Source organism: Mauremys mutica, chromosome 11 (assembly GCF_020497125.1).
Source record: "Mauremys mutica isolate MM-2020 ecotype Southern chromosome 11, ASM2049712v1, whole genome shotgun sequence".
In the NCBI taxonomy this organism is placed as follows: domain Eukaryota; kingdom Metazoa; phylum Chordata; order Testudines; family Geoemydidae; genus Mauremys; species Mauremys mutica.
This window is the reverse complement of record NC_059082.1, coordinates 37,697,908-37,720,146: the sequence shown is the minus strand read 5'-3', so window position 1 is coordinate 37,720,146 and position 22,239 is coordinate 37,697,908. Positions and strand designations below refer to the sequence as shown.

Sequence of the window (22,239 nt, the reverse complement as noted above, 5' to 3'; positions counted from 1 at the left end):
AGAATAATAATAATGATTAATAATAAATGTCCAAGTTAAATGAGACATAATCAAAGCAAAATTGGCCTGTCATGCCTCTCCACACAGCAGTTCTGAATTAAGAAGACAAGACTTGGTTTGCCCTTTTGTACCTTATTATGTGTACAGCACCACAGACATATGCTCTTTTGCAGTAGGAAAAATACACAGCAAACATAATCTTGGCCCTCCAGTGCAGACTTTATAAAGGCACAAATAGATACAGTGTAAATGACACCAGTAGCAGACAGCAGCGTTAGGTTGGGATGTTTGCACACGTTGGCCTTGTGGGACAAGTAGATTGTTAGGAGCAGAGCTGTGGGAAATTTCAATTGGGTGGCAATTTCAAAAAGTCAAAAAAAAAATTAAGTATCAGAGGGGTAGCCGTGTTAGTCTGGTTCTGTAAAAGCAGCAAAGAATCCTGTGGCACCTAGACTAACAGACGTTTTGCAGCATGAGCTTTCGTGGGTGAATACCCACTTCTTCGGATGCAAGCACGAAAGCTCATGCTGCAAAACGTCTGTTAGTCTATAAGGTGCCACAGGATTCTTTGCTGCAAAAAAAAATTAGTTTCAGGACAGACCAATAACAAGTCAAGACTATAACAGGGTTCAAAAAAGAACTAGATAAATTCATGGAAGTTATGTCCATCAATGGCTATTAGCTGGGATGGGCAGGGATAGTGTCCCTAGCCTCTGTTTGCCAGAAGCTGGGAATGGCTGACAGGGGATGGATCACTTGGTGATTACCTGTTCCGTTCATTCCCTCTGGGGCACCTGGCATTGGCCACTGTCAGAAGACAGGATACTGGGCTGGATGGACCTTTGGTATGACCCAGTATGGCCGTTCTTATGTGAAAACCAATTTCATTTCAAGTCAAGCAAAATGTTTTGTTTAGATTTCATCCATGTTTTAACACTTTTGAACTTTGAAAAAAATAAAGGAAATTTTGAAACAAAAAAGTAATTTCATACCAAAAAAATCATTTTGATTTTTTCAGAATTGTTTTTCTTGGAAACAAACTTCAAAACTGGTATGAATTCGCAAAATGTTTTGGTGTAGCTGAATTTGCATTTTTCAGCAAAAATTTTCAACCAAAAAATTTTGTCCAGCTCTTGTTTAGGAGTGATTTGAATGATAAAAAAAATGGCCTGATTCTGTAAGGTGCTGAGCTCTTCTTGGGAGATGCCACCACTCCCACTACCTTCCATAGGAGTTGAAGGTGCTCAGCACCTTGTGAGATTGGGCCCTGAGTGAAAGTTGATTGGTCCAGTGATGAAGGTATGAAGTTGGGAGTGGGTGAAGGAGACAAAGGGCCTTCTGTAGTCATTTACACCAGTGCTTCTCAAAGTGGTGGGTCCGCGAGCCATCGGCTGCTGGTCCACAGCGAGTTTCCTCATAAGAGCATCGAATAGGATAATAATATGACACCGGTCCCTGGCACATTGGGAAAAAAAATTGCCGGTCCCCCACATCAGATAGCTTGAGAAGCACTGATTTACACCACTTCAGAGTGGGTGTAAAATTTGCATAGGGTGTGAATGACTAAACAAGGTGCTGGGTAGTGCTGAATCGGGCCCTTTAAAGCAGACAGGATTGAAGTTTGGGAGCAGAGATCTAAAAATCAACTGCTAACCACCCTGCCATGATACTGTATGAAAATATCTCATGTAGAATCTACCTATGCAACTCATAGCAAACCGACTGGCACAGGCCACTCTATAGAAATTAAGCTTTTTGAAGGTGATAAAAAAAAAAAAAAAAACAATTAACGCGTGAAGCTAGGATGTATAAAGCCAGTAATGTGTATATTAAAACATAGGCGTTGGACTGATTAAAAGAGATCACACTGTTTCTCTTGGCTAGGTCCTCACAGACTTCACTTTTGTTTACTTCCTATAAAGTAGGATGAGTGGATGAGCTGCGAAAATTGAGAAACTCCCCCTTTCCCTGTTTGTATTTACAGTCTCAGGTATCTTACTAGATATTAACACAGTATGGGCCACATTCAGACCCGCAGTCAGCAGGAGCAGCTCCATCGGCTCTGCGTTTTGCCTCCTGCACACAGTCTGAATTCAGCTCCAGGTGTCTCACTGAATGCACCAACTTTTGCATTCAACAAAAATGATAAAGCTGTAAACAAAAACTAAATAGAAAGATGCTCAGCCTTCAGATGTGATGTTCTGTTCCTGCGATCACAGGACACATGGAAATACCAGTGTATCCTGCAGTTATTTGTAGTGATGCCCTTGGGTCCAATACCTATTTGGGAAAATGTAGACATTAATTAATTGCTATTTTTAAGCGCTGATAATGTGCCAGGCATGATACAAGCCTTCAAATACAGATACTCCCCACACCAGTGAGATGTAATCTAAGGCCCTGATCCTGCAAGCTGTTCCAGTGGGGCTCCATGTGGGGCCACATGTTCATTTATGGGAAGCAACTTGCAGGACTGGGGTCTCAATTAGACAGGCAGAGGAGATATGACACACTAGGGGCCAAATTGTCCACTCATTCCAGGTTTACATTGGTGTGACTCCACTGACTTTAATGGAGTTGTTCCTTGTTTATACCTGTGCAAAGGACAGGAAAATCAAGCTCTAGGTCTGTAGGTTTTCATTATAACAATAATTATTAAAATAATTGACTTATAATAAGGGAATTGCCAGTGTGTCCCTGTGGCTGGTGCACTGGGCTGGGACTCAGGAGACCTGGTTCTATTCCCATCTCTGCTACTGGCCTGCTAGGAGAGCTTACACAAGTCACTTTACCATCTGTGCCTCAGTTTCCTCATCTGTAAAATGGGCATGACGATACTAACCTCCTTTGTAAAGCGGGTTGATATCTCCTGATGAAAAGCTAGGTTATTACCTGCCCCAACTCTGAACACCCCTGAATTCTGGAAGTGCTCAGATCCAGCTACGCATGAGGCCCTCTAATGTTCAGGAAGATAAATGCCCCCCATTTATAAGAAACCCAGCTCCCGGGGCCAGCTGTGCTGGCTGCCTGTAGAGGGCAGCCTGTGACCTAACTGGGCTCTCCGCTGCCTGGCTCTGTGTTCGCCTGAAGGCTTTTTAAACTTTCGAGCTTCGCCTCCCTCCCTTGCGTCATGGAAAAGGCTGGAGTGTGAGAGGGACCCAGCTGTGGAGCGGGGCAGAGGCATCCAGGGGTACGTGGGAGGAAGAGCAAACAGGGAAAGGGGGAGCCCCCAGGCTACAACAGGCAACTCCCCAAAACTTCCAGGGGGTACCCCAAAACAGCAGGCGCAGGAAGGAATCAACAAGGAAAACTGAGCGGGACCTTGGAGCGCAGAGCCGGGAGGAGGAGCCCAGAGACTGGGGCTTCTCCTGCATAAGCGCCCTGCGCAAGAACGGCGGAGGCCGGGATCATCTTTACGCGCAGAGCTCTGGCTGGAGCAGATCCCGGCCGGCGGCTCGGCAAGATGGAGTGAAGGGAGGAGCGCTCTGCTGGAGGTGACCGGTCCTTGCCCCCGGAGAAGGGGGTCTGAAGGGGCACGTGTAGCTATTTGGGCCTCCAGGTCTCCCTGCAAGCCGCAGCAGCCAGGACTGGGGCCAGAGCAGATCTCTTTTCGCCCAGCACAGCCTGGAGAAGTGTGTCTCTTGGCTTCATCCCTCTCTCCAAACGGAAGTGCCTCTGTTTTGCTGAATTCTTCGGGCAGCTTCCCCCCCCCCCTCTTCACCCCCGGACACAAGAAAACGGAATCACATCCCCACCCCACTCCCCTGCAATCACTGGGAATTGGGAAACTTCATTGTTGCACCCCAAAATCTGCAGGGAGTGCTCCGAAGGAGGGATCCACTGGATCGCTGCTTCCCTTGCCTGACGCTTTGGCTTTTCATCCTGGAAACACTGCAGCGTTTGGAAGGAACTTCGGTGGGTTTTGTGTGCAGCTCGTTTGAAGAGAAGGGAATTTGCCACATTTTTGATGGTTGGTTTTTGTTTCCTCTCCAAAGGGTTGGATCATTATTTGCTCTGACTGTATCAATTTCAGGGCACAGAGAGGAGCTGGCCAGGAAATAATCCCAACAAAAGAAACCCCTTTGCCAAACAGTTTTCAGTCGGAATCAATGCATCTGACTCTAAAATCTTTCAGCCCTCATCAGGGGCTTGTCTAACTTTGTGTCGGTGGGTGAGTGGCAAATCCTTCCCTTTTTACTTGGCACTTGCCAATTTGGGTTGTAAAAGTGATTTAAAGATTCCCTATCCCGGAAGAGCTCAGTTACTTCTCTTTTGGTCTCCGTTTTTAAACTTCGCGTGAACTTTTAACATCTTCTTGAAGAGGGTGGGTTTTTTTAGGCGACTGTGTTGTTATTGCTGTTTGAGAGGCGTGACACATTCAATCTTGGATTGCTTTTTGGCTTTTTCGTTTCCTCCACCCCCTTGGAGGTTTGAGGATTTCAAAAAATCAGCCCCATCAGGAATTGCAAAATATTTGTGTTGGGATCATTTAAGGTTGTGCTTTTGTTTTGTTTTGCCTTTTTTTAAAGGTATTTTTCAAGCACTGTGATTCTGAATTGCACTGGATATGCTTTTTGGAAGATGGGCCAAGATTTAGAATTCTGTTCTTAATCCTTAAAAAAAAGAATTCCAGAAAGAAAAAAAAGGGATTTTTGATTTCTTGCATTTGATCAAGATTATTTGGGGAATATTTTTAATGTAAATTCAAACAGGAAAGGTGGACAGCGCAGGGACAGACTGACAGCTAGATAAAATCTACATGGAGCTGACAACTTTATGGATATGTGTCCATCTGACTGAGGCCTATATCACCTAAATGGAGGGTACAAAACATGTTTGAATGCCCTAGGAATGCCATTTTTAACCGATGAATTTAGACTGCAATGTGAATGTATAGGCCTTGAAGTTAAAAAAAAAATAGAAAAAATATAAACATATATATTTTTGTTACTTCGAGGTGAATTCAACTAAACATCTTTCCACATCACTGTTACAGATTATAAACCGGTGTTTTACAGATTATAAACCGGTGTCTCTGGCTGTTGAAGCGTCTGAGGTGTTAGTTTAGTGGTGGTGCTGGGGGGGTGTCAAGTTATACAGTCCTCCAGGGAGCAGTCATGGCGTTGAAAGCCAGAGCACTTTACAACTTCCAGAGTGAAAACAAAGAAGAGATCAGCATCCAGGAGAATGAGGAGCTGGTGATCTTCAGCGAAAACTCCCTGGACGGGTGGCTGCAGGGCAAGAACAGCCGAGGAGAAACTGGCATCTTCCCTGCCTCTTACGTTGAGATCCTCAGGTCCCGGTCGAGCTCCGGTTATACAGACTATTCAAACAGTCCAGCCAGCTCCCCTGGGAATGAGTCCTTCTACATGCCCCCTTCCAACACCAACACCAACACCTCCCACCAGGGCAGCTTTGAGGATGATGATGATGATGACTGGGACGACTGGGACGATGGCTGCACAGTAGTGGAAGAGCCGCGGGGCAGCCCTGGCACCAATGGGCACCCCTCCCCTAACCTGCAGTACCCTGCAGCATACCCCAACCAGAATGCTGGCTATCGTCCCAAGCCAGCCTTGGAGAGGCAGGACAGCATCAGTTCCTCCAAGAGGGGCAGCGTGGTGGGGCGGAATCTCAACCGCTTCTCCTGTTTCGTCCGCTCTGGGGTGGAGGCCTTTATCCTGGGAGATGTGCCCATGATGTCCAAGATCGCTGAGACCTACTCCATCGAGATGGGTCCTAAGGGTCCCCAGTGGAGGGCCAACCCGCACCCTTTCATCTGCTCTGTGGAGGAGCCCACCAAGCAAACAAAATTCAAGGGCATCAAGAGCTACATCTCCTACAAGCTGACCCCTAGCAGCATCAATGCACCTGTCTATCGGCGGTACAAGCACTTTGACTGGCTGTACAACCGCCTACTGAACAAGTTCACAGTGATCTCGGTTCCCCACCTGCCCGAGAAGCAGGCCACTGGGCGCTTCGAGGAGGACTTCATCGAGAAGCGCAAGCGGAGGCTGATCTTGTGGATGGACCACATGACCAGCCACCCTGTGCTGTCCCAGTATGAGGGCTTCCAGCACTTCCTCACTTGCCGCGATGACAAACAGTGGAAGATGGGCAAGCGGCGGGCAGAAAAGGATGAGATGGTGGGGGCCAGCTTCCTGCTGACCTTCCAGATCCCCACAGAGCACCAGGATCTGCAGGACGTGGAAGACCGGGTGGATTCGTTCAAGGCCTTCAGCAAGAAGATGGATGACAGCGTCTTGCAACTGACCAATGTGGCCTCGGAGCTGGTGCGCAAGCACGTAGGGGGGTTCCGGAAGGAGTTCCAGAAGCTGGGCAACGCTTTCCAAGCCATCAGCTACTCCTTCCAGATGGACCCGCCCTACAGTTCGGACGCGCTCAACAATGCCATCTCGCACACAGGCAAGACGTATGAGACCGTTGGGGAGATGTTTGCTGAGCAGCCCAAGAACGACCTTTTCCTCATGCTGGACACTCTCTCCTTGTACCAAGGGCTCCTCTCCAACTTCCCAGACATCATTCACCTTCAGAAAGGTAAGCTATGCCCACGCGCAGCTTTCTCTGGGCCTCAGTTGCTGCCATGATAAGCCTGTCTCAGGAGACCGCCCTAGGGACAGGCAACATTTGGCTGTTTAATGGAGGTGGCCTTCTCCTGAAGGTGGAGCAGGATTGGACTGAATTTCCTTGGGGATAATCTGGGGTGGTCTCTCAAGACAGGAAGTAGGCAGTCTCTTATAGAAGTTTCACGGTATTTTGTCTTTCAAAGTGCTGTGCCCTCATTAACTAATTAAACCTCCTGTTAGTCCTGGGAGGCAGGTGCACATAATTACTCTCATTTTGCAGCTGGGGAACCTGAGAACAATGAAATTAGGGTCCAAGGTTTCAACAGGGACCTGGAATTTTAGGTGCTTCATTTTTCTGGGTGCCAAGTTTAGAAAGCTCCAGAGCCTGGTTTTCAGAGGACCTTAGTATCCCCTGCCCCTGGGGACTTCAGCTGGAGTCGTGGATGCTCTGTACTCTGCAAGTCGCTAAGGTGTCTAAAGTGGAACAGCTAATATTAGAGGCCACTTTAGGAAATTTGGGCTTAAGTGACTTCCCCAAGGCACAGAATGAGTCAGTGGCAGAGCTCAAGTGTTGTTTCTCCCAGCCTCATATTCAGTCTCTTAGACCATGCTGCCTCTGGAAAGGGTTGTTTGAATCTCTGGGACCAGGATATGGGCCAGGATCTGCCTTATGCACAAGTCAGATGTGCTGCTGCTTAATGCCCTATATTTCTTGGCATTACATGTGAGCACCTGACATTTTCCCTGACTCTGGCTGTGGTACCAGGCCTAATATCCCTCCCACTGACTCACACTTAGAAGGGGAAGTGGAGTGCATTTTGGCAGCCCTGTGATTGGTTCCTCGCTGGGGAGTCCAGCCCTGACAGAGACTTTCTTGAATGAACCCTGCTTAGGAATCACCTCATGACCAGACCAGCCAGCTCCTCCTCCTCCTTTCTCATCTCCTCCATTGAGATAATGAGACCTTGATTAAGTATCCTCAGTCTCTCCAGTAATGTGTGGAAAGGAAATCTAGTGACAGATAAATCCCTGTTTCCCCAATACTGGCAGAGCTGATTGCGATGCATTCGTATTCGCAACGCTGGTTGCAGGGAACAGCCCAGGGCACCTTCTGCAGGTGGCTAGGATCATGTTTGCTCTGAGCCTACACAGTCTTTTGCTTCTAGGGAAGCCCAAGGCCTCTGTTAGCTCCTCTCAGAGAGCCTCAGAGCACCAGAGAGCAAGACCTCTTGGAAGTTCATTGCTCCATGTCTGCCAGTGCAGAGCCAGGCTGCCCCGTTGGGCCAGAGAGCTGGAGAATCTTGTCTTATCCCAGAAGAGGACAGAGTGCCCAGGAAACAGGAGACGATCATTGGCAAGGTGGGAGCAGCAAGGCCAACACAAAGTCTTGGCATGCTGCTTGTCAGAGTAGCTAGCGTCAGAGTCTTGGTGAGGCCTGGATTCCGGAACAAACTGTTTGTGTCTGTGTTTGGCTAGCAGCAGAGTTGTGAGACTCACTAAGTGCACTTGACGAAAGGCAGTTCCTTTCAATCCCAGAAGTCCTACTGCTTGTGCCAGGCTCCCTCCTCTATTCATATGTGGCCTGGCGAAAGTGAGACATTTGGGTGTTTTGGGGACATGTGGCAAAACAAGAGGTACTGCATTGTAAACCAGTCCAGGAGGCCCAGGTTGGAGGTGCTGCAGGAACAAAATGCCTTCTCAGGAGAAAACAGCCTTGTCCTTCACAGAGGGCTAGATTTCCAAAAGCACAGGCACCTAACTCCCACTGGAGAAAAATCTACCCATAGACTCTCTGTTTTCCTTCGGGGTTGCCAGCCCCCCTGACTTGCATTTCTATTCAAGGGGAGGAAGCTGGCAAGAGAATCCAGCTCTGATTTCACTCCAGGGCAAATATTTTGCAAGTGAAAAGTACAGGCAGGAAGACTGGGCTGTTAAGTGCTTTTCTACAATGCCGTTGTATGTATCCAGGAAGCAGAAGGACAGAAGGCTGTGGTTTATGGGTGAGATCTGGTTTATCTTACCAGAACGGTGAATCACACCTGGCTTGCAGGTAAAAAAAAAAATGCTTCAGTGTTCATGAGGAAGTGTCCTGCTAAATACTTAGAGCCACCCTTAAACTGAGGCCTGGTCTACACTACAGGGTTATGTCAATGTAAGCTGCCTTGCATCGACCTAGTTGTGCCGATTTATTAACAACACCTTCCCGAGCGGCATAGAGGCACGATCGACGTAATTAGGTCGATGCAGTGTCAGTGTAGATGCTGCCTTGCTTACATTGAGTGTTAGTGGCTTTCAGGAGCTGTCCCACAATGCCCCACATTGACAATACAATCAACACAAGATCTCATAATGTGGACGTGCACGGCCGACACAAGCAGCCAAATCCACACACAAGTGATTTAATAACAGCAGTGGCTGTATGCCGATGTAAGTAAGGTCGACAACATTTTGTAGTGTAGACGTGGCCTCAGAAGAACCTTGCTACTGCAAGTAGCTCCATACGAATGAATGGCACAACTAATGGAGTAAAGTGCTACTCTCTGTGTGTGAGGATGGCAGAATCTACTCCTGGGAGAGCAGCTGCCACCACCCAGAAAACCTGGATAATAGATTTTAGCTAGAAATAATTCTTTTTAAACCTTGGGAGCCAAATTCTCTTGGGTGTCACTCAGCTGCCTTCCCTGCACTTACTCCAAGATGGAATTTAACCTTCAAGATTTTCTATATTTCTTTCCACTTATTCTTTATTACTAAGGACTTTTGTATGAAATAGGGCCCAGAATCTGCCCTGAGCGAGGCTTGTGTCTATAACCAAGGGCAGGGTTTGGCTTAGATTAGAACCTTTGATTCTAAACAGAGCTTCTGTTCCTGCTACATCCTGATCAGGAGTCATAATCCTGTGACATCACATTAACTTCCACTGGCAGCCTACTGTGCTGCCACAAACAGAGGACTCTAACCTCAGGTCAGGCGCACGCAGCTGGCCTTGACAGAAACTCTTAGGAAGGAGAGATTCTGTTTTCATGCAAATGGACTTGGAGCTCAAGAATGGGGGAGAGGAATGCAGCAAACAGCCAAGCAGAATTCCTTCTCACAGAATTAAAAAAAAACTAGAAACAGTCTTTCCCACAAGCATCAGCTACCCCCCTCCCCCCCCGCCCAAAGCCTTGTCTAGATGGTGACTTTTGTTCATGGTGTCAGGTGAGCTAGTTAATTTCCAGTGAACTTGAGTGTAAATGCTAAATTAGTTATTTCACAAAAAGTGTTCCTGGTTGTGGCTCACTTTACGGCTCATTCTGACTTTCAGACCTGTTTCTCTGTCTGCATCATGTTTCCTTTGACCCTCCCTGAGCCTTAGGGTGAATCATGTCCAAGATTAAACATAGGTGGAGTGCCATCATTTGCATTTACACTCATGTTAGAGCTTGCCTAGATGAGAAAGTTGCAGCAATTGAATTTATGGTGTATTTAGTTAAACTGGTCCAAAAGGCTATGTGGATGCTCTTATTTTGGCTTAAACCAGGGTTATTTTGATTTAACTCAAGTCAGTTAGGAATAGCTTTAAGCTAAACCGAAATAAGCCATCTTAAACCAAAATTAGAGGGTTCACGCAGGGGTTTGCACTAATTTAAATAAGTCTGAAAACTGATTTCAGTGAAACTATTGCAACTTCTGCATGTGGACAAGGCCTCCGTTAAACTGGTACAACTTCTGTGTATGGACAAGGCTTTAGTTAGCTCAAGTGAATTGGCGATCAGTTAAACAGAGCTACATTCTAACATTCTAAGGGCTGGTCTACACAGGGGGGATCGAACTAAGATACGCAACTTCAGCTACGCTATTCATGTAGCTAAAGTCGAAGTATCTTAGTTCGACTTACCTGGCCGTCTTCACGGCGGCGAGTTGACTGCTGCGGCTCCCCTGTCGACGCTGTTTACTCCTCCTGCCGAGGTGGATACAGGCATCGATTTGCGGATCAATTTATCGCATCTAGACAAGACGCGATAAATCGATCCCCGATAGATCGATTACTACCTGCCAATCTGGCAGGTAGTATAGACGTACCCTAAGCTAGGCAAGGCCTAAAAGTCAGAAATCAGAGCGGGGAAAACTCTGCCTATTAGTTCAGCTCTCAGAAACTAAAGCAAAATTGAAAGAGGACTCTTGTATCTGCTGTGAAGCAGCTAGTTGACTGTCATCTCTTTGGGGCAGGGACTGACTTTTTGTTATATGCATGTACAGCGCCTAGAACAGGGCATCAAGGTACTCCTGTGATATAAATAATGAAGTGCCTTGTGAAGCCCATCTTGACTTACCTCAGACACAGAGCAATATCCTTGGCCATCACTGCTTTTTAAAATCAAGGCTGGTTCATTGCTAAGAATGAGTCTGATTCTTCTGATTTGCAGTAAGTTACTCCACTGCAAAGTGAAGGTGAAACACTATCATCTTGATTTGGCACCACTTTACACTAAAGCTGGTTGGAAATTTTAAATCATAATGTCTTTTTGACAAAAAAATGCCATTTTGGTTGAAATTAACATGTTTTGGAAAATGTGTCATTTTGACAAAATTTTCTTTAGAAAGAAATGAAATGAAGGTTCTTGAAATGTCTCATTTTGACATATCCAGAACGGTCCATTTCAGTTCATTTTGAAACAAAATTCATTGTTTTTCATACAAAAACCAAAAATTAAAAAAAATTAATGGTTGAAATTGGAAGGAAATATTTTGATTGTATCGAAAGGAAACATTTCTGTTGACTCCAAAATAATTTTTTGAGGGGGATTTTGTTTCACAGGAAATATTTAGTTTGTTGTCCATTTTAGAATGGGGGGAAAAATTGAAGTTGTGAAATTTCCTACAAAATATAAATTCTGGTTCCTGCTGAGCTCTGCATTATACCCACTTTGCACAATAAGCCAGCGGAGAGTAAGGCCCAGAGTTCATTGAAAATTTACCCTTTTATTCTTTTCCTAAACAGATTTAGATTTTTCGAATCCATTTGCGAGTGGGGATTCTTTGAACAGGCTGTGCAAACATGTGGCTTGTTTGTAAGTTGTTCCCTTTGAATAATCATGGTGTTTGGTCACATGGGATTATTTCTGCTCCCTTGATCAGAAGGACTGAAACTTCTTAAACAGGGGTCGGCAACGTGTCAGTGGTAAAAATGTTGAGGTCTGTGGGGGTGATCACCTCGGGCGGCTCCGGGCAAGTGGCTCCCTGTTCCTGCTATTGCGTGGCCAGGCACCATGTGGCTCTGCAGGCATGCTGCCTCCATCCCCTCTCCCCGAGCACTGACTCTGAGGCTCCCAGCCCATTGGCCAGGAACCGTGGCCAATGGGAGCTGTGAGGGCAGCACCTGCAGATGGGGCAGCACGCAGAGCTGCCTGGCTGCGCCTCTGCATAGGAGCCAGAGGGGGAACCTGCTGCTGCTTCCAGGAGCTGCTAGAGGTAAGCGCTGCATGGAGCCTGCACACACCCACCTGTGCCCCCACCCCCTGCCCCAGCCCTGATATCCCTCCCGCCCTCCAAACCCCTTGGTCTCATTCCGGAGCACTCTCCTACACCTCAAACCCCTCATCCACAGCCCCACCCTAGAGCCTGCACACCCCCAGCTGGAGCCCTCACACCCCACCACATCCCAACCCCCTGCTCCAGCCTGGAGCCCCATCCCACACCCTGAATTCCTCATTTCTGGCCCCACCCCAGAACCCACACCCCAACCCCCTGCCTCAGCTGGGAGCCCCCTTCCATCCTTCGCCAATGTCCATCACTAAGTCAGGTAATTTTGTCAAGTGTTCATCGTGCAACATGGTGATGCTGACCCCTGTACAGTGAATTACTAATGACCCCGTTCCCATGCAAATAACCGTATTTACAGGACGAGCACCCAGTTCATTAACATTCATGTGAACGGAATCTCATTCACAGAGCATTTACAAATACTGAATAATAAGGGCAGACAAACAAGGTCAAACCATATAGCCATTGGGCAGGCCAATGGAAGTTCGTGCATTCTCCTTTGCAGTATTCCTCCAGGTTCACTGGAAACAAAGGATACAATGGGAAATGGCGGTGATTCTGTGTGTGTGCAAGGCTGCTTGAGAAGGATTTCCCTATGTGTCTGAGGAGACTAGGATCTTCCAGATAATTCTTGCTCTTGGTTGGGGACAAGGTGGAATTGATCTTTAGGGAACCTAACATATCTCAAAGTCTGAGGAGTTTTGGGGGATTGTCTTTGTTATCGGGTCACTGTCCCCTGTGCTGCACTCGCTCCACCTCAGTTTCCCCAATGGGGTTTTCAGCCCATTCTGGTGGCTCAGCTCTCTGTCATTTCACTATGAAAGTTCAAACACTGGCACCCCCGCCCCATGCTCCCTTGCTCCTGGAGTAGCAGAGTCTAAAGTCACAGTCCCCAGATAATCACAGAATAAAGGAGGCTTTGTCCTAGTTCTCAGTCCCTCTGAGGTTAATGGACCACCTGCCCCTTGGCTGAGCTCTCAGATACCACCCTTCCCCTCAGGTGAGGCATCAGCAGGTCTCTGATAAACCTAAACAGTCCAGTGTCCAGCCTGCCTTCCCTCCAGGGAGGCTCTGACCAGCCACAGTCCTGCCCAGTTCCTGGTTTCTCTTCTTGTAGCAAGTTGATGACTCACTGGCACGGCGCCTCCTGCTGGTCTTCCTGGGAATTAGGACTCCAGCTCCAGAGCGCCCTCTGCTGGCTGATGTCCCACTTGCCTCAAGCCCTCATGTCCCTCCTGGACCTCGGTGCCCCTTCCCTCAGGGTTCTGCCCTCTGCAGTACGCCCCACAGTCTCTGGGTCTCCCTTCCCCGGGGAGCCTCCAACCCTCTATCCCCATCTTTCCTCAGTGGCTACTGCCAGTCATCATCACCAATCTCCGCTCACTGGGGCAGATGGCAGTCTGTAATCCACTCATCACTGGCAAGGGGGGTTTGGACCTGCTGCCTTTGCCTAACCCTGGGCTGTACCTCTGCAACCCCAGTACCTGCAAGGTCTGCAGCCTGGTGGTTTCCCAGGCTGAAGCTCCCCAGCTCCTCTGGCCTTCCCCCAGCCCTGCTCCACCTCAGGTACCCTGTTCAGCTCCCAGGCAGCCAAGTCCTTCTCTCTTAGGGTGACCAGACAGCAAGTGTGAAAAACTGGGACAGGGAGTGGGGTGTAATAGGAGTCTATATAAGAAAAAGACCCAAAAATGGGGACTGTCCCTATAAAATCAGGACATCTGGTCACCTTATTCTCTCTCCATCACTAGAGAGAAACTTTGTTAGCAGCTGTGGCTGCTTCTTCAATCAGCCTACCTTATTGGCTCCCCCAGAGCAGCCCTTTCCCAGGGCTGTTTTAACCACTTCAGGGCTGGAGTGGGGTAAGTGCCCGGCCCCGCTACACTCCTCATGTGAGAACACTTGGTTTTCTGCTCTCCTTCCTAGGTAGCTATACCTGAGCAAGCTGTCCCCTTTCACCCTCTTCCTATAGGCCTGACACCCACTGCAGGGGTAGTAGGTGGTGCTGATTGTGCTCACGCCAATTCGTTAACTCTTTCCAGCCTGTGAGAGCTTTGTATACCCCTTCACAGTCTTATACTGAGTTTACCACTCCAGTTGCCTAAGGAATTAAGCCATGTCATATGCTCACATTGTCACTGGTTTCTGAAGGTGAACACAAAGGTAGTCCAACATCATTCCGGGAGACTTGGTGGGCAAAGCCTCTGGCTCAGTCATGTTCCTAGTAGCAGGGGCTCTGGATAATGCAATCCTAGATGTTGGAAAGGAAATGAGTAATCTGGTTATCTAGTCCATCTTTCCGGTACCAGCTAGGCAGGGACCCTGTCTGGAGGGTGTCTGGAGGAGCTGGATAGTGTTGGATCTGGTTTGGGGTGACTTAATGAACTGACTCTGGCTGTAGTTAGATGCCTTCCCTCCAGGGTTGGGTTGAGGCCATTTTTGGGAAAGGGTGGGGAGGTGCTGTGAATTTTTGGATTAAATTAATCTCTGATTCCTGGACAGGCCTGAACTGTTTAGTGCTATGTGTGCACTGCAGAAACAGGTGTGTTTTTACTTCGAGATCGCTACCTCAAGATCACTCTCTGAGTGTAAAATCCTAGTGGAGGCAAAGGCACAGGGAGTTGTACCTTGATGAACCATATCTGGGATCAACACTAAGTCCTCCTCCTCCAGCTGGAGTCTACCACAACTAGCTCCATTGGGGTAAAGATCATAGTGCCTTGTCTCCATTTCCATTTTACATGGAGATAGCTATCTGCACGTAAAAATGCACCGAGTAAAGGCACAGCCTAATCCCTCCCTCCTTCCACTTGGTATCTAAGTGCCGATGGCCTCTCTGCAGTATGGCTGGACTCTGCTGGTGGAGCAGGGTGACTGAGGTGTTTTAACTGCTCATCTGAGGGGGAATGTGAGCCAGGCCCCATGTAGTCTGTGGCAAACTCGCCATAACTTCTGTGCCAAGGGCCTTGAGTCTGTGGCGGTTTAATGTAGCAGGCTGGAAATGCCATGGCAGCCTCAGGTGAATTTTAACACTCATTGGGGAAGAATCTGGGAGCTTTGGCAGTTGAGGAAGGGTTGAAGGGTTTTTGAATGCAGGAACAGCACTCTAACTGGCTGTTTCTGCTAAAGTCATCAGCAGTGAAATAGTTAACAATGTTGACATTTAAATGAGCCAGTTCACACTTCTCTGAGCTACTGCTTCAGGCTCTGTGCAGATTCAGCAGACTACGCTGCATGGGCTATGCTATGCTCTGTTCACGTTTGGAAGGTTTTCTTCACAACTGTAAGGGCCAGAGACTCGAAATGAGGTTTTCAAAGCTGCTTAAGGGATTTGGACACCCAATTAAAATTAATGGGAATTGGGCACCCATCCAATTCCCCCTCTCGTGGCTTTGAAAATCTCACCTCCCCCCCACTTTTTTTTAATGAAATATGAAATTCTGAAGCACGACTGGGTCCTTTGGCAAGTTCTGACACTAGGGAGCACATGGGGTTGCACAGGAGACGAAGAACAAGCATGACATAGGACATAAGATATGGGGAAACACTGCTTATCCCCTGAGAACAATGCTCCTCAGCAGTACTGGAGGAGCAGTGCAAAGACATACACGCATTTTTCACAACTGTATCAAATGCTGTTAGGAGCTGATGTGATTCCCCTGACATCTTACACAAGTTAGATTTCAAGCAGGGTCTCAAAAAGCCATGCTTGGTCCTCCTAAGCTGCTAAGTCTTTAATTCCCAGCAATCCTTGCTCTTTGGGCAGTAGAGGTTTTAATTTTTTTTGCGTAGGCAAATAGAGTACCTGTGGTAGTTCATGATAGCAATTGCTAGAGCCAAGCATAGGACACACAGGTGCTGTGCAAGCTGCTTCACACAGCTCTGCCAATACATCTGAATCCTGACCTTTCAGTCCTCCTGCTCCGGGACCCCACAGAACTCCGCCAGTGCATCTTCATTCTGACATGCAGTTCTTGCCATAGCTCTGCTAATGCACCTCGATGTTGACTAAGCAGCCTGTGCTGATCTTCTTCTGGCCTCTCCTGCCGTGTTCTATTTATTATAACAAACCGTTTGGTGTTTTTATGGTAATTGTTATTTATATAGTGCCATTGGTGTACACAGGTGAAGTGTGTCAAAACATAAGACTGGTTCCTGCCTTGAGGATCTTAGTCACATGTGCATGTTTATGGGAATACATAATAATAAAGACACCGCAGGTACAACACAGCAGAATACACAACACAGGACTTGAATGTCCTTTGACTTTCACTGGTGTAAATCAGCGGTAGCTCCACTGAAATCAATGGAGTTAATCTGGTGTAAAATTGGTACAAGCGGTTGTCCACATAAGAAAGTTGCACTAGTTTAACTTAAATAGGTTTTTAAACCAGTTACATTAAACTGATGCAAACTCCTTCCTGTGTGCATGATCTTATTTTGGTTTATGAGTGACTTATATCAGCAGAGTTTAATATGATTGGGAATAGGTTTAAACAGTCCTGAGAGGTCCACCCGAATGATGGGGTCTAGCAGAAAAGCCTGTTGTGATATGGACAAACTTCCGCTATGGACAATGGTGAATCCACTGTATTTAGAGTAGGCGACCTAATCTATGTTTGAACCTGGCACTTGGGAGATGAAAGGTTGTTGCAGACTTTGGGCCTGCTGTACTCATTGATCACACTAAATATGCGGTGGATGCTGCACTGCTATAGAGATTGTCCTTCAGAGGAGAATTTGGCTTGATGCTGGAATTACTGGGTGAGAGTCTCTGGCCTGTGCTATGCAGGAAATCAGATGAGATGATCATAATGGTTCCTTCTGGCCTTAAAATCCATGACTCTATGAACTGGGGTCTGTTCTATCCTTCTGTGGTAGCTGTCCAGGAGGAAGATTAGTGCCCCGTGTCATTTTGCAATAAGAGGAAGAAGCAGCAGGAGTATCCTTTCCCATCCCTCCTGCCACAGATCCAAAGGTGCATAAGCTATTGCTATGTGCAGATCTCACCTTTGTGGTCACTGCACTACTAGAACTGAACCCTTTGCTTTGTCGGGTGTCTGGAGATCTCTAAGACACTGTATAAAACCTCATGCTCCTTCCTTCTGTTAATGTATTGCCTCTTCTAGCAGCTTTGATGTTCTGGGTCGCTACAATGTAGATTTATTCCTAGACTATAATAATTGAATAATAGGCCCTTATGTAGCTCATTTCATCAGTAGTTCTCCAAGCACTTTTTACAAAGGTGAGTAAGAATGATTATCCCCTCTTCACACGTAGGCACAGTATATAGAGGTTAGGTGACTTGCTGAAGGTTACATAGCAAGACAGTGGGAAAACTGGAGACAGAGCACAGGTCTTTTGATAATCAACTTGATGAACTATGTACTGGATGGTGCCGGATACACTAAAGCCCCATGTATGTTCTGAAAACAGTGGGCTGTTAAACCTGGTAGTGACCCAGCCATGTTCTAACACACATCGATCTAGCCATGTGGTAGGGCCAAACTGTGTCATATCCTGATGAAAATGTAAACTCCGTCTGATCCACAAAAGCCAGAGCAAACGGTGCTAGAGTATTGTGCTTCTCTAAAGTACATAGGGCCTTCAGTGGATCCATTCCTTCTCTCATGCAGGGAGCAAAGCTTACTCAGAGATTGCCCCCCGGGATGTGATTCCCAGCGTTGCTGTCCAGAGCTGTCTGTGGAACGTTTGAGTGCGCTGGTGCCTTCCCAGTGCCTTGGCTGTATAGTGAAGCGACACTCAGGGCCTTGGATTGATGCAGTTTTTCCAGCTGCCTGTTTTCATTCAGTCCCGTATAGTCAGATGTTTGGGAGACTGGAAAGGACTAAGGATGAAGAGGGAGGGCATCATTCATGTGGCTTGGCAGAGGGAGTGCTGGATTTTTCCAGGACCATAGGAATGTGTAGGCATTAGTAGGTATGTGAACCTGAAGGGAAAGACCTGATTCTACAGCTAAGGGGGAACAGAACCAGGCCATGGGTGCATCAGTAGCTCTCCTGGTGCTCACAATGAGTGTTCGTCTCTCTCTTGGGATGCTGGGGTGGAAGAGGAGGATACAGTATAGCTTGGAGAGAGGGAGCGCTGGGACACGCTATTTACATCTTACTAACCCTTGGTGTCTCATTTCTTTCCCCCTCTCAGGAGCCTTTGCCAAGGTGAAGGAGAGCCAGCGGATGAGTGACGAGGGGAAGATGGATCAGGAGGAGGCAGATGGGATTCGGAAACGCTGCCGAGTGGTTGGCTTTTCCCTCCAGGCAGAGATGAACCACTTCCATGAGCGGCGCATAGCAGACTTTAAGAAAATGATGCAGTCCTACCTGAAACAACAGATCATCTTCTACCAGAGAGTCAGCCAGCAGCTGGAAAAGACTTTACGCATGTATGACAACCTCTAATGCCTTCCACACCTGATGCATCTGCTTCCCACTGTCCATCTGGACTCACGTGGTTCGCTCTTTGGAGCCCTGCAGACCTTCCTGTTTTAAGTGGACTGAAAACAAATGGAAACTCATGACACTAGTGACCAAATTCCATTTGGCTTTTCCCCATTTTCCTGGAACTAATTTGCAGAGATATGCAGGAAATTGTTACACTCGTGTCTTCCAGCTGACCATTCCACTTCTTTTTCTGATAGATGGACCCCCCACTCCCCTTCCATCTCCCAGAGTTTACAGGAAGGACATAGGTACTTTTCACAAGAGAAATGGACACTGACTCTATGATGCTCACTTTTTTTGCAATAAGCTTTAGCTTCTGGAAACATGTTTCCATAGAGTAGGAAGGTTAATACACTACATCCGAAGTAGAGTTGGTCAAAAGTTTACACACACAAAGCTTTTTGATGGGAAAAAAAAGGCCTTTATTCAAAACTGGAACTTTTTTTTTAAATTGTCATAATTTTCCATTTTTCACAAAAGTTTCTGTGAGATTTTTTACCAATAATTTTTTACTAGGAACCAGTATGGAAATTGGGACTGAAATCTTTATTGACTGTGTCTGTTTACCAAAAACGTTCCATAGTGCTTTCAATAAAAGGTTGAATAAACAAACATCGGCAAAACTTTTGTGGAAAATGGGCTCATTTCAACCCCCCTGAAATGGAACCAGTTGTGAAATTTCCTGCACAACTGTTTTTCCAGCTTTTTGACCAGCTCTAGCAACAAGGTAGTTGGCATTGGAGTGCTAATGTTCAGACTGACTCCTGGAAATTCCACATGAGCTGTAGCTTGGTTGCCCTACAGTCATTTTCAACCCTAGGAGTGTAATAACCCTGGACTGACCTGTTCTCAGAATAAGAAAGGAACATAGCAAATGTCCCAGGAAAGATCATTCTGCCTCCAGAACGAGGAAGGTTATGAAGCCATCTCAGTGTTGTTTCTACATGGCTCAGTCCCAAGAGAGAACAGGTGAATGTTGAGGTAGGACTGCGCATATGGTACAAAATAATGTCCCCTCCCCAATCCCCTCGCCACAGCTTCCCACCCCAGAATCCACTGGGACTGAGACTCATCTCACACAGGCTTTACTCTGACATGCCTTCAATGGAATCACCCCTGGTTTACAGGGCAGAATCAGGCCCACTATCTCTATGTTGCTGCATTTTATGTTATTTGAGTCAGGTTTAAAGCACCAAAAGCAAAGAATTCTTTATCGGCCTTGGTAAGAGAATCTGGGCCAAATTCTGCCCTTGCTTGCACCAGCATAAATTTGGAGTAATTTAATTGTAGTCACTGGATTTAAACTGATGTAACCGAGAGCTGAATTTAGACCTGTGTCCCCATTATCTTCTGCTCCCGCACCTCCTCTGAGCCCTTCATCCCCAGCTGGAGTTGCCTTCCGAGCCATTCATGCAAGGGTGAAGCTTCCCGAAGTCAGATTGGCCATGACACCATCCTCCCTGCCTGTTTCTTACCTCTTCCCCAGCACTATGGTCTGGGACATACCCTTAGGACATCAAGATGGCTCCACAAGTCCCTCTTGGTTGTATGAAACACATCAGTCCCTGGTGACTCAAGATGCCTTAGCTTTCCTTTCCCCAGGGGAACTTTGCAGCTCCTTTCCAGGGATGCCAGCAGGTGATGGCCACTTCCCTCCAGCACTGGGCTGCGACACTCCTGCCGGAAGACGAGTCCTGCTGGCCTCACACTTGCAACAGGCCTCATTCCCACTTAAGAGCAGCAACACTAACCCTGTTAGATGAGTGCTGGAAGCCGAGGTGCTCAAATGTTTTGGTGCCAAGGGCCATGCTGGGGACTTGCCTGGAGCCCTAGGCCTGCATCTCGTCTCATTTTCCACATGCTCCCTTTGTATCGACAATAAATGCAAACAACCGTCATGTTTGCCTGCACTGATATCTTCCCTGAGCGAGGGATACGAGTAGCTCATGGGCTGGGTTCACCAGTGCTTGGCCTGGAGCACTGAGAGCGTTTCTAGGTCCCCCTGGGTTCAGTTGATGCCGGAGAGCTTAGTCTGTACAGGCCTCACTAAAGGCTTCATTTGCAGAGGTGCTGAGTTTCTGCAGCTCTCATTGATTTCAACTGGAGCTCCAGCTGCCTAGCTCTTTGGGCAATCAGGCCTTGAGACCATATACATTTTGCTGTGAAGCCATTTTCCCATGTAGCAGAACACAGGGGTACAAGCACCTCATCTCCCAGTCAGCGGGGTCCACTTTATAAGGCACCAAGAGTGTCAAAACCACTCTCTGTGGAGAAGCTGCTACAGTGATGCCAGCCTCCACCCTCCCTCCCCACATTCATTGTGGTAATGTGGACCCCACAAAGAGATGCAGAGCAGAGTTGGCCTGTTCTCTGTCACCTTCCTGGAAAGCCGCATCTATCCATGGCCAAAGAGGTGGTGCAGTTTGGCTCTGAACAGTGGCGACATTTGCAGCTGAGGAGCTTCCACTAGCAGCTGTCACAGGTTTTTCCTCTCCCCTACTTCTTACAATTTTTTCCCTCTGAGTTTCCTTTGTCTTTGAAATACCCTGGTTGGGAGCGGAGTTATCCTTTTGCTGGAGGGGCGGAGCATCGGTGTGGAGCTAACCCTTTGCTGGTGGGGCGGAGCTTGGGGCCAAACAGAAGGAAAGGGGAACTTCAAGCCAGCAAAGAAATGTCCCATGGGGGAGGGCAGGGGGTAGTTTTTAATTTTCTTGTTTGAGCAGCAGAATTCCAGGAAGCAGGGGCTATGAGTATAGCTCTAGGTACCTATTACTTCCATGGAGAATCCATGCACCATGCGCCACTCCAGAACAGCGTGTGGCTTAGGAGGAGACAGGAGAGAGCAGTTACCATGATGCTGCACTGAGAGGCAGACAGGCCTGGCACAAGGCCCTTGTTTTTAAAGGGAAATGTCAAGAATAAATTACAGCAACGAAAGAAAGTTGAGCCTGCTTGGAGTTATCCCCGGGTTAAAAATAGCATTCGAGTCATGTGGTCCAGCAGAGTATTGTTAAAACAATAACATCCCTGGGAATCCAGAGGGGCTGCATCTGGTCCCCATTTGGACTGAGTTCTGCTGGTTCATGTTTTTGCATCCTCTTGACAGTTAGTATTGATCCGTAATTTTCAATAAAAATGAACGTCTTGGTGAGTGCTGTATACTGTGCAGCGAACATGGCCTCATTCCTGCTGCGTCCTCACATCCAGCGATCCCTGGCACTTACGTTCTCCACTGCGGGTTGACACCCTTCCTGACTCCTGCAACAGCAGCCTAGTACTGGAGTATAGGGCCTAGCACTCCTACTGGGAGAGGCTGGGATGGAGTTACTGGGTCCCTCCCTAGAGCTGGCACTCCCGCACCGTTCCAGGGACTGGATTGCACTACTGTAGCTCTGAGCCCCTTCCTGCCCCTGCTCTGACAGCATTTCCTGAGGGAGAGGCTGGGCCTGGAGCAGCTGTGACATAATTCCATAGCAGCTCCGTTTTTCACCCCTGGATCCAGCAGGCTGCCCTTTGCTTTGTGTACTGGCCTTGTGCTGTTAATGCGGTAGGAGGGTTAACAACTTGTTTACCCTCCCAGTTGGCTGCAGAGTTGTGTGAGGTAGTTACTCCGCAGGGGCCGGCTGAAAGCTTTGTCTTTGCCACATGTTGAAACCAGATGTCCTGAA

The 22,239-nt window shown here is 47.5% G+C and overlaps 1 protein-coding gene across 2 annotated transcripts; it reads left to right on the top strand.

Annotated features, from left to right (window-relative positions):
* The first annotated feature begins 3,144 nt into the window (after nt 1-3,144).
* SNX33 (sorting nexin 33) lies at nt 3,145-21,729 on the top strand. Of its 2 annotated transcripts, XM_044980063.1 has the most exons (3): nt 3,145-4,885; nt 4,958-6,558; nt 18,276-21,729. In XM_044980063.1, exons 2-3 carry the CDS (start codon nt 5,118-5,120, stop codon nt 18,527-18,529), a joined length of 1,695 nt encoding a protein of 564 aa, XP_044835998.1. In that variant the 5' UTR covers nt 3,145-4,885; nt 4,958-5,117; the 3' UTR covers nt 18,530-21,729. The 2 variants fall into 2 exon arrangements, with proteins under 2 accessions (XP_044835998.1, XP_044835997.1); XM_044980062.1 differs by having other exon boundaries at nt 3,145-6,558.
* The last annotated feature ends 510 nt before the right edge of the window (nt 21,730-22,239 follow it).

Bases quoted from the DNA above. Each gene is read 5' to 3' on its own strand.
- SNX33 (XM_044980063.1), top strand. From the start codon at position 5,118: ATGGCGTTGAAAGCCAGAGCACTTTACAACTTCCAGAGTGAAAACAAA. The intron at 6,559-18,275 runs GTAAGCTATGCC...TCCCCCTCTCAG, and splicing joins CATCATTCACCTTCAGAAAG to GAGCCTTTGCCAAGGTGAAG.